This window comes from Ctenocephalides felis, unplaced genomic scaffold (assembly GCF_003426905.1).
Source record: "Ctenocephalides felis isolate EL2017-DRISC unplaced genomic scaffold, ASM342690v1 CF-g0.4_SCAFFOLD_01492, whole genome shotgun sequence".
Lineage (NCBI taxonomy): Eukaryota > Metazoa > Arthropoda > Insecta > Siphonaptera > Pulicidae > Ctenocephalides > Ctenocephalides felis.
In genome coordinates this window covers 56,713,006-56,725,692 of record NW_020537646.1, presented here as the reverse complement: position 1 = coordinate 56,725,692, position 12,687 = coordinate 56,713,006, and the positions used below count along the sequence as shown (strand labels likewise).

The window sequence follows — 12,687 nt, the reverse complement described above, 5'->3', positions numbered from 1 at the left end:
TTTCTTTTTAATGTCAAACTAAGCTTCAAATATTTTCAATGTCACACAATGATAAGCGGTTTTATTTCTATGAATTTAAAAATTCTAGAAAATTTCCCGAACAAACTTCAGAATAATTCATGAAAATCTGAATTATAGTTTAGGAGAATTAATCATTCATACATAGTTACAGAAGAATTTTATATATAAGATATATTAGGGTGGTCCTTAATATGGACATTTTCGAATTTCCTTGCTCCCAAGGGCTCAAATGATAAAAAACTATTCTCTGAAAGTTTTAGCTCTTAGTATTAACATTTAGATAGTGCGCAATTCAATCAAACTTCGTATGGAAATAGCATGGGAAAAATTTAGAAAATTAAAAATAAATCTTTTAGGTATATCTTAGCGAGAAATAATTTAAAAGTGAATATTGTGTCATTTTTTATTGAAAATTCGATGCTCTGCAAAATTTTTGAAGATTTTTCATGCTATTTCTATACAAAACTTTGATTGAATTGCGCTCTATCTAAAAGACAACATTAAAAGCTCAAACCTTTAGAGAATTATTTTTTATCAATTTGGAACCATTTGAGCCCTTTGGAGCAAAAAAATTTGAAAATGTCCATATTAAGGACCACCCTAATATATATATATATATATATATATATATATATATATATATATATATATATATATATATATATATATATATATATATAATGAAATTGTTCTTGATCATCCATCCAGTAATTAAAAACAGTTCTATTGAAGCAAAATGTTTTTATTTTGAAAACATACCTTTCGGGTCTTGATTTGAGGATTTGACCCATCTTCAGTGCTACAATTAAATATTTCAGGGTTACAATTTAAAACAATATAAAAAATACACAATTACAGAAAAATATAAATAAAGATATGTAAAAAGGCATAAATCTAATGAATTTAATAAATTTGAGTTACGTAACTCTGTCTCCAAACTAACAAGATGTGCTTTTGGAATAAGCTTTTTTATAATAAAACATATTAATTATTTTAATTTTTACAATTTTCAAAAATTTTCATAACTTGATGTTTTTTCAATTTATTTTCATACTTATTTTTTTCGCTTGCAATTTTGTGTTGTGCTTTGTGTTATATTTTTTTAAAATTTATTTGTATGCACTGAAGATGGGTCAAATCTGGACCCGAAACGTATGTTCTCTTAATTAAAACATTTTGCATTAAAACTGTTTTTTAATTATTGGATGGATGCCCAAGAAACAATTTTTATCATACTATTTCACCATCTGAAGAAAAACCTCTCGCTTTATATATATATATATATATATATATATATATATATATATATATATAGAGAGAGAGAGAGAGAGAGAGAGAGAGAAAGTATATAAACGTGAAAATACAAACATAGACATAAACTCACCATACAAATAAATTGAAAAAAAAACACAAAAATACACGAAAATTGCAAGAAACAATTATGAAACACAAATTGATAAACGTCGAGTTATATGACAAATTTTAAATAATTGTAAAATAAAAATAAAAATAAATAATATATTTTTTATAAAAAAGCCTATTCCAAACGAAACATGTTGTACGTTTGGAGTTAGCGTAAAGGGTCCACACCTAACGAACGAACACGAACAAACATAAATGAACGTACCAGAACAAACGGCAACAGCATAGTGTGAACGCCACAACGATTACGAACAAACATAAACAAACATGGCGAGCAATGTTCCGCAACTTGTCGGTACATCGAAGGAAATTGTTCGTTCATGTTTGAACTCTTATGTGCAGTGTGGACGCTACGGGAGATAAATGTAGACAAACATTTTTCTTTTTTGATGTTAAAATGTGCAGTCCTGCATTAGTTTATGTTGTGTTTATTATAAGATATTGCTGTTATTGACAAATCTTGTAAATTTGATGACTTTAAATAATTTTGCTTTTTCCCGGCAATTTAAATAATAAATCTGACGTTTCACGGTACATCCTCAAACAAAAAGATTCAAGCCCTCACTGCTTTGAGGCGTTTGTTTGGAATTATTCGCGCTCGTTCGTATTCCTGTTCGTTCTTCTTTGTATTTTCTTGTTCGACATGTTCGTTCGTGTTCGTTCGTCAGGTGTGGGCGCACCTTAACAAGTAAAATATGTGCGTACGTGTTTGCGGAAAATTGTAGAAATGTTTCGTCATTGGTTGAAAGACTGAGATAGAGAGATTTTTAGTGGCTTCATAGTACGAAGATTTCCTCGGCGATCATGCGCAGTAGAAACATAGAAAATATAGCTTGTAGAAACAAACTGTAATCAACTGTTGAAAACATGTGGATAAAAATGAATATAGAAACATAATGAAATCATGAGAGACATTGTAAAGAAGAAAAAATATTCGAAGCAGAGAAATTTATTAGAAACATGTATAAATATCAACTATGAAACATAATATAATATATATGTATATATATATATATATATATATATATACATATATAAAACATACAGACAATACATGCATGTATACACATACTTATACATACATATACGCCCATATACATACATACGCAAAAGTTGATCGTTTAGAGCCAGGAGAAGGACATAGGATACTTCATATCCCGTTCGATTTAGAATAACAAAACGCAAATGACAGCTATGTAATAATGTATGGATGACAATTTGATATTTGTAGGGAATCAACAATAAAATTATTTCTTTTAAATAAATAATTAATTATAATGTTATGATAGCGCCTTTGCCCAATCGTATAAACAGTGAAGTGAACTATAAAAGTCAGTATGGTTGACAAATAATATTTTTCTCAAACATGATGCTCTGAAAGAACTCATTTGTATAATTATATTCTCAATGGTATTTATAAAACATTTTCTAGAATATATTTTTCTTAATTTACGTTATTTAAAATCAGAACCTAAATTTGGAATTGATCAAAGGTACATTTTGTCGAAAAACTTATTCCCAGTTATAATTTCCCATAATTTATCAAATAATGGATAGTAATATATGAAGGTGCGGGGTTAAAAGTTCCACAACCAAAGTGTCAAAAACCAGTAAAGCTAAAGCACTGTTTAACAACAGTATTTGAAAGTAAAGGGGAAAAAAAGTATAACCAGCTATAACCTTGATTCTTATGACTTTGATATTGGGAGATAAATGTATGATAATCTTTGAAAATCCATAGTAAAAGTATTTTCTTCTGTTGGTACTTTTTTAGCATTAGTTAAAAATTTAATTATTTTGTAAAATACCTATAAAATTAATATAAGACATTAAACCTGTTTGCCATCTGGCCGTTCCAAGTTACCCCGCCTATAGGGTAAAAAGGTCTAGATAACAAATTTTTGAAAAACAGCAAAAAAAGCACATTTTAACAATGATGAAGTAGCTGGTAGTTTTACTGAACGTAGTCAGATAATTGTTTGTTTGAAGTGTGTCATTTTTTGTGATAAAATGGGCTTGATTTTCATAATAAAATTTATATTTGCTCAAAGTCAAATTGAACCTTTGTGCCTTGCCCTGCCATATATATACTTTTTATTAATTTTACTTTAATTCATGGTATGTTGCTTGAAACTTTTCAAAAAGCAGGTCAAAGAAGATATATCTAATTCATTCTCTATCTCACCTCGCAGAAATTTGAAAAATTTGTATAAGCTCAGTAGTATTATTTACAATTACACACAAAATCCAGAATGCAAAAAGATTCTGAAAAGCTTAAAACGTAATCAAAAAGTCAAAATACCAAAAAAAGACTTAGATTGGATTATACCATAATTTCTATAGAAAGTGTATAAAATTTCTAGTTTGATTGTATTGACAAAATATAGACAAACTAATGGGGTTTATAATATCAGCATTCAAATAACACATCCTTATACACTTAAAGTATTAATATTTTTGATTCTCTAGAAATTGTTTAGAACATACCTTACTTAGCAAAACAACGTTAGCCGGGTCAGCTAGTATATACATTAAAAAGTGTTAAGATGTATCACGCATAATGAAAAATTATTCGAAGCATCCCGATAGATATTGCAAAGGGAAGCCGAATCAAATCGTTTGTTAATGTCAGGTAATATATGTATGTAAATACTCTTAGCAAATTTTCTGCATAAAGTGTTGGCTCTCGATGGATAATTCTTGTATTGATGAACTTAAAGGAATGTTTAAAATTCTCCAACTTCAAACTTGTTCGATGGACAATCCTTGGATTGATGAAATTAAAGCAATGTTTGAAGTTCTCCGACTTTAAACATGTTCGGTGATCATGGTTTTATTTTGTTTCTTGTTTAAGCTATTGAGTTCGTGTTGGCGCATTCGTTTTAAGAAAAATTGTGAAGTTTCACCAACATAGCAATTTGAACAATCATTACAGTCAATGACATACACGACGTTTGACATGCGGGAAGTAGGGGTAGGAGTTTTTATATTAGTGTGTAAGTCTGCGAGAGTGTGTCCAGTCGAACACACTAGCTTCAGATCAACGGATGAAAAAAGTTTTTTCCAAGAGTGGAAAAGGGAGTCTATGTAGTGTAATGAGATAAAGGAATTGAGAGATAGTGAATTTTCAGGAACAGGGTTAAGGGTTTGTGAAGTGATACTATTTTGGTGTGATTGGAATGTAAATGAGGAAGATGTACGGAATTTATTACGAAGAGAAGGTAACCTATTATTTATTACTGAGCGCAAATGTTGTAGAGAATAAGAATTATTTTGAAGGGTAGAATATATCAACTTAATATTTTTTTCCCAATATGATGGATAAGAAAGAAAGATGGCTATTAGTTGATTTGGGGTGATAGAAATGGTAGTTTAAACAAAGTCTAGACCAGTGATTCCCAAAGTGGTCCACATGGACCCCCAGGGGTCCATGGCAACTTTCAAGGGGTCCACGGCGCCAAAAACAAAATTTGGGGGTCCACGGCAGTGGATTACAATTATATATATATATATATATATTAATACATCATGTTAAAATCTATTTATTTACGTTAAACGGTAATATAATACATATATAGATTTACAATAAATCTTTTAATATCGTTGCCAATATTTAGAAATGATTCAAAAAGTAAAGAAAAACATTACATATTTATATAAAGTGTGTAAGTTGTAGCATGTAGGCATTCGAGTTGTGGTTAAACTATACGCTGGCTGTTTTTTTTTTTTTTTTTTTTTTTTTATTATTTATTAACTGGCCTCGACTCCTTAGTCATACAGCCATTACAAATTACAATACAAAAATATAAATATAAACTAAGAAGAAAATTAAAATAAAAATCACAATACCAATACAGAATAGTTACAATAAACAAACCTAAAAACATCCTACTCTATAACCTTATATTGGATTCATTTACAAAGTCTATCAGTATTCTGTACAAATCAATGTTATTACTACTAATGATGAACCTAGCATTTATAGGAAATGACACCTTTCTCTGTTGAAGCTTTTTAAACAGAATTATTCGTTGCCTTTCATACAATGGACAACTCCACAATATGTGATCTATTGTGTCCAGTACAGTGCTGCACGAACAGAACGGGTCTTGTTTTATCCCAATCCTAAATAGATGAACATTATTCTTCGTGTGCGCCAATCTTAATCTGCATATTGTAGATATCTCTCTTCTGTTCCAGTTCAATTTTTCAAACCATGTGTTTCTGGACACTATCGGTTTACACGGTCGGAATAATATACCTTTTGACGCTGATTCGAGATCAAATATTTTTTGCCAATGCAACATCCCCATTTTTGTGATCTTTCGTTTCAGATCCACGGCAGGAGCTTTTTTAATTAAAGTGGCTGAGTTTTGTGCCTCTTTGGCCAGGCTATCCGCGATCTCGTTCCCGGTGATATTGTGATGGCCTCTTATCCATACTAACTCGATCCTGTAGTTATTGTTGTTTAGCTTTTCTATTTTTGTAAACAGTCGAATATTAAAGGATTGCCATAATCTTTAGGCATATTTAAGGCATGCAGTGAGGACATGCTATCAGAAAGAATTATTGCCTTCTTTAAATTATGTTCCTTAATTAGGTCTAGCGCACTGTTGATAGCCGTCAATTCTGCAGTAAATATTGATGCCCAATCTGGGAGTTTAATTTGAAGCTGTATATCCTGGCTTGGTATGTATACAGCACAGCCAACGCCGTCATCAGTTTTTGAGCCGTCCGTATAGATTTGTATATACTTTTCCCATCTAGTGTTCAGTAAGGCGTGCAATTCCAGATTGATTGTTTTCTTATTCATATTCTTTCCACTGACTAATTCGTCTGATAGGTGTATATATTTTTTGGGAATCGTTGCTTTCCAAGTCACTGTGTAGTACGCCAATCTGTTGCTTATTATGATGTTATCTTCTAAAGACTTTAATGAATGGAAACCAGCAACTAGCGGAGGGATCGGTTTATTAAACCAGTACCTATTATTGAAATGTCGAACTGCCAGAGCCTCCAACTGATCTTGAATCCATGAATGATCAAAATTAAATTTTTTGATCAAGAATCTATTCGTTAGTACTTGTTTTCTTATATCTAAGGGAGCTTCCCCGGCTGCAGCTAATAAAGAGTTAGTGGGGGTTGATTTTAAAGATCCCAGACATGTTCTTATAGCTGCAAATTGCGCTCTACTCAACTTTTTATATAAGCCTGCGGACAATCCTCCGTATATTTGACAGCCATAGTCGAAATGGGGTCTAATGATAGCCTTATATAAAGAAAGACATGCATTTGGGTGTGTACCCCAGCTGGTGTTACATACTCTTTTGAGTAAATTAATGCCTTTCTCGCATTTGAGTAAAATCTCGCTTATGTGCTTGTTGAAATTTAATTTTTTATCAAAAGTCACACCCAGGATTTTAATGTTTTCTAATATTTCGATTCTTGTCATGTCAATATCTATTCCATGCATATTTTTGGGAGCTCTATGCCTGGTAAAAATTATGCTTTTGGTCTTCCTCGGTTCCAAAGCAAGTCTATTATTCCGCATCCATTCCAAATCGTTTGATATGGCATTAGCCAATTCTGTTCTACAATGCTCTACTGAGTGAGAAACTGTGTACATAATCAGATCGTCCGCATATTGTAGTTTTTTGACTCTTGTACCTTCTGACGATATAAAGTCTGCCATATAGATGTTAAATAGGAGAGGGCTCAGAATCGAACCTTGTGGGATGCCCGTATATGCTGTCCTTGGCCCTATTAGACGATTCTTATTTCTCACGTAAATTTTCCTATTGGATAGCAGTGACATTATAATAATAATAATATTGTCTGGGATCTTATAATTATGTAGCTTCTTTTTGAGAATATTATGATCAACATGATCATATGCCTTTTCAATATCGGCCGTAACTAGTAGCACTTCTTTATTATCTGTCAATGCACTATAAAGATCTACAAGTAGCTCGCTTAACAAGTCGATTGTACCTTTTCCTCTCCTAAATCCGAATTGATATTTGTTTAATATACCCTTTTTCTCTATGTACCATTCTAATCTTTTTTTTAAAATGCTTTCAAAGATTTTCGTGAGACAAGGAAGAAGCATTATTGGTCGATAGGATTTATGATCACTTGGATCTTTTTGCGGTTTTAGTATTGGCACTAGCACCGCAATTTTCCAATCTTCCGGGATCCAACTTGAATTTAATATAAAGTTGAACATTTCAACTATTATACATTTGAATGCTTTGGGGCATTCTTTAATCATAATGTATGTGATGTTATCAAATCCTGGCGAGCTATTTCTTTTGTCTTTTAGTGCCAGTTCTAGCTCCTCATAATCGATGCGTCCTTCGATTTCGTGAATTGCGTGGTCATCACTTGCTTCTTCTGCTTGGTCTTGGGAGTATTGTACGGGACCAGGTACAAAGTCAGGCGTGTGGATCTTCAAAATTGTCTCGCAGAAATTGTCACTCATTTGCTGAATTGGGGACTCGCCATTATTTTTATTATTTAATCTTTTTACAATGTTCCATAATTTATTCATGTTTGTATTTCTATTGATGGAATTCACGAATTCAAGCCATTTTTCTCTTTTTTTTGTTTTAAATAGTTTTCTAGTCTGTGCTGTGATTTTTTGGAGCTCCAGGTAATTTTTGTAGTTGAATTGAGCTTTTAGTCTCTTAAATGCTATTCTTCTTTTCCTAACTTGAATTTCGCATTCGTTATCCCACCATAACGCCGGTTTAAATGAATCCGATCTTGGTAATTTATACTGTTTGATGTGCTTAGTGGCTGCATTATTTATTGTTTCTTGAATAAAATTATACATGTCTTCCGAATCATTTGGAATGTATGATGTCTCTACAGTCTCTTCGATATCTAATCTATACTCATTCCAATTTGCCTCCTTAGTCATCCATTTTCTGCCTGAATACCATCCCACTCTCGTATTATACTTGAATTGCATCTTTATTAAGATAAGCAAATGATCAGAGCCTACATTATCTGGAATTACGCTCCAATGAAGTCTATCATGAACAGAAGGCGAACAGAACGTCAGGTCGATGGCGGCTGATTTCTTCCTAGGCGTTTGTGTTGTCGTATGCGTTCCGTCATTCAGCATTAACAGATTAAGGCTATCCGCAATGTCGTAAATAATAGCTCCTCCTTTGTCAGTTATTTCATTACCCCAAGCTAAATGTTTGCTATTGAAATCTCCTGTTAGAATTATTCTGACAGGAATCTGTTCGATGATATTTTTGATTAAGTATAGATCCTTTGTTGCCTGTGGTGCGCAATAAATTGAAACTAAACAGAACGGAGTAGCCGATTTAATTATTACCGCGGTCATTTGTATGTCTCGGTTACTTAGTGAATGTGCGAATTCTTCGCACGGAATGTTATCTTTGATCAATATGGCCGAACCACCGTAGCCGTCCTGTCTGTCCTGTCGAAATATGTTATACCCTTTGAATTTAAATAATTGGCCCTGTTTCAGCCATGTTTCAGTAAGAGCTGCCATATGAATTTTCTTATGAAACATAAGATTTTCGATGCTTTCCTTATTTGCTCTTAAAGATGTACAATTTAATTGTAAAATATTTATATTATCCATCTTTGGTTGGTATTTGTTATAATTATTTTTTCACTATCTTCTAACTTTCGTTAGAATTGACTGCACTTATTTTATTGAGTATTTCATCTTTATCACGATTATCTATACCTGTTTTATTGTTCTGGTTTAAGTAATTCATAATGGTATGTGTATTCCATTTTAACTTATATATAATTTCATCTATCTCTTTACTTTCTTTATTTCTCTCACATTCTATTTTTTCTCGAAGTTTCAATGCCAATTCTATAAAATGATTTAATTGTCGTTTATTTTCTTTCTTTTTATTGGTCCTATTACTGTTTAGGCTTAGTTGTTCTTGGTTTCTTTTTTCAGGTTTTTCATTTATCTGGTCTCTGTTATATCGATTGATCGGCCTCAAGTATTCTGTTCGACGTTTATACATAATATTTCTTGGTTTATTCATTAACATTAATCTGTCTTTGTCAATGTTAATTTCTGGTTCATCTAAACTATTCAATAATTCATATTTATTTTTATGTCTGTGTGAATCCATTTCGGTATTGCCGTTTAGTCTCGGAAACGATGAATTAAACCCCGGATTGTACGGGTTGATCTTAGCAGCCTCAGCATATCCTTTTTTCCACATCATGTTTTTAGCTTCAAGATAAGATATGTTATGTAGTGCCATCATTTCTTTTATTTCTTTATTTACTTTGAAGAATTTACATTCTTTGTCGTTTGCTTGATGGTTTCCATGGCATACTGCACATATAAAGTCTGACACGATATGGCAATTTTCATGAGAGTGTTCTTCTGAACAAAATCGGCATCTTATCTTGCTTTTGCATTGATTTTTTATATGTCCATAACGCCAGCATTTGTGGCATTGCATTACAGATTGAATGTAAGGACTAACAGCACACCTAACCGAATACATTGAGACGTATTCTGGCAGATAGTTACCCCTGAACACTATTTTTACCATTTGTGATTTTATATTTATTTTTTCTAAGTTTCTTTTTTTAATGCATTTGACCTCTAATATTTTGATATCCGATCTAATAACATCCATGATTTCTTGCTCATCCATGTCGGGTTCAACGTTAAAAATAATGCCGGTTCTGTATAATTTATGTCTTGGGATGTACGTTCGTATGTTAAATTTTTCCAAAATTTTCTCTTTGATTAATTTATTAGCATAAAAGTAGTCTTTAAATACTAATTTAATTTTGTTTCTCCCGATCTTTGAGATATCTATGATATTTTTGCTTATGTTAAGCGATTGTTTGAATATCAATCTGCCTAAAGCTAGATTGTGAAATCTGCCAATGCTTTCGTTAGTTGATTCTGCAAAAACCGTATACGGTCCTTCATCATAGGGTTCATAATAATTAATTTCTTCGTTTATTTTATTATTTCTACTGTTATCTTCATTTGTCATATTACTTTCTTCATCCATCATTTCTATCCAACTTTTACTTTTTCCAGTGCTGCTGCAACCTGGGTTATCCTCCATATTTTCATTTAATGTTGTTACTTTGTCTTTTTTAGAATCCAATTTTATCAATTTCTTGATTAATTCTTCGGGTATATTAACCGTTTTTAAACTAGCTTTATTCTTGCTTCTTTTATTGTTTTTTCGCAACATAACTTTATTGTCATCACCATTCATATTATTTAAATTCACTTGATTTATCGATGTATTATTATCACTCCGCGAATTATTTTCCACATTGCTCGGTAAAACTGTTGTATCTAAAAATTCACTGTCACTTTCTTCCGAAAAATCACTTTCCATTACTTCATCATTGTTGATAACATTAATCGATTTGCCTATTTGGATGCCTGTTTCGACCTCCGTGCTATTGTATTCCTTATCTATCACTGCAGGTATTGATACCCCGCCGGGTTCGAACGGTTTATACTCCATTATAAACCATTACTTATGTAATACTTTTATTGTACTTACTAGTCGCTCCGATCCGTTCAGTTCGGTTGCTCGAGCTCGAATGTACGCTGGCTGTTGAAAAGCTTAATTTCGGTAAGATTTTTGCCTTTAGAATTTATACCCTAGTAGCAATGAATCTGACCTGAATATGATTTTTATGTAAGCTAATGAATTGTCCTGGCTGGTGGTTGATATATTGGGAGGTATGTTCTAGATCACCAGTACGACCAGGAGTTATAATGATAGGCTGGACCCGAGCGGTGAACAGTTGAATAGTTGTTGAAATATTATATTTGTGATGTGGACTCTCCAGAGTCCATTGGTAGTGTGAAAAGGCCTTTAGGACGAACAGCGATTTGATAGTAATTTGTAAACACACTTCTTTCTTCGAATGATACTTTATTATTCACTATTGTTACAATTAATATTTGTTGATAACCTTTTGGTTATCATATCAGCAAAGACTACATTTTACTGAATACTATGTCTGGCTCCAAGCTTGACTCCAAGCTTCTCTCCAGGTTTGACTGTGAGCTTACTGACTCCAGGTTTGACTGACTGTCTAACTTTTGTCTAACTCTTATATACTAAATTATTGTTTACAACCTATTTACAAAATCCAACAGTAAGCACTTCCGATGTCCGCGTAACCTACATATAACTAGCAACGCGTTTTGTAATTATTAAACAAAATAATGATTCGAATTGTTATTACAGTTCAACCTCCCTCTTCAAAAGTTTTTCGTCCTCGGAAAACTATAAAAATTGAGAAAAAAATTAAAAAAAATGAGTTCCATCTCTTCTTCCTTCGGCCCTTAAAAACTTTTGTCCTCAAAAGTGTCATTACTGTTAGAATATGTTTACAAATAATGTGCTCTGAAAAAAAATCTAATAATAATTTTATTTTTTATCTCTACATGAATAAATCTTTAATAACATACATATAAAAAAATCAGCAGTTGAATGCAAATTAGATGGTCGCTGATTATGTAAAGGCATCACTTTGAAGTTCTCCGACTTTAAACATGTTCGGTGATCATGGTTTTATTTTGTTTCTTGTTTAAGCTATTGAGTTCGTGTTGGCGCATTCGTTTTAAGAAAAATTGTGAAGTTTCACCAACATAGCAATTTGAACAATCATTACAGTCAATGAACTTACAGTTAAGGGTTTGTGAAGTGATACTATTTTGGTGTGATTGGAATGTAAATGAGGAAGATGTACGGAATTTATTACGAAGAGAGGGTAACCTATTATTTATTACTGAGCTCAAATGTTGTAGAGAATAAGAATTATTTTGAAGGGTAGAATATATCAACTTAATATTTTTTTCCCAATATGATGGATAAGAAAGAAAGATGGCTATTAGTTGATTTGGGGTGATAGAAATGGTAGTTTAAACAAAGTCTAGACCAGTGATTCCCAAAGTGGTCCACATGGACCCCCAGGGGTCCATGGCAACTTTCAAGGGGTCCACGGCGCCAAAAACAAAATTTGGGGGTCCACGGCAGTGGATTACAATTATATATATATATATTAATACATCATGTTAAAATCTATTTATTTACGTTAAACGGTAATATAATACATATATAGATTTACAATAAATCTTTTAATATCGTTGCCAATATTTAGAAATGATTCAAAAAGTAAAGAAAAACATTACATATTTATATAAAGTAAGTTGTAGCTGTAGTAAGTTGTAGCATGTAGGCA

The 12,687-nt window shown here is 32.0% G+C and overlaps 1 protein-coding gene and 1 pseudogene across 1 annotated transcript; both read right to left on the bottom strand.

The window, feature by feature from the left end:
- LOC113371434 overlaps positions 1-12,687 on the bottom strand; it is a 155,975-nt pseudogene that overhangs the window by 114,688 nt on the left and 28,600 nt on the right.
- LOC113371433 (asparagine-rich protein-like) lies at positions 9,105-10,955 on the bottom strand. Its single transcript, XM_026612061.1, has 3 exons — positions 10,328-10,955; positions 9,362-9,787; positions 9,105-9,172 (listed from the first exon to the last, which is right to left on the bottom strand). Exons 1-3 carry the CDS (start codon positions 10,953-10,955, stop codon positions 9,105-9,107), a joined length of 1,122 nt encoding a protein of 373 aa, XP_026467846.1.

Excerpts from the sequence above, each read along its gene's own strand:
- LOC113371433 (XM_026612061.1), bottom strand. The coding sequence starts at position 10,955 with ATGGAGTATAAACCGTTCGAACCCGGCGGGGTATCAATACCTGCAGTG. Across the intron at positions 9,788-10,327 it reads ATTTCACAATCTAGCTTTAG|TATGCCATGGAAACCATCAA; the intron begins GCAGATTGATAT and ends TTATATGTGCAG. Across the intron at positions 9,173-9,361 it reads AGAACAACTAAGCCTAAACA|GTATAGATAATCGTGATAAA; the intron begins GTAATAGGACCA and ends ACAATAAAACAG.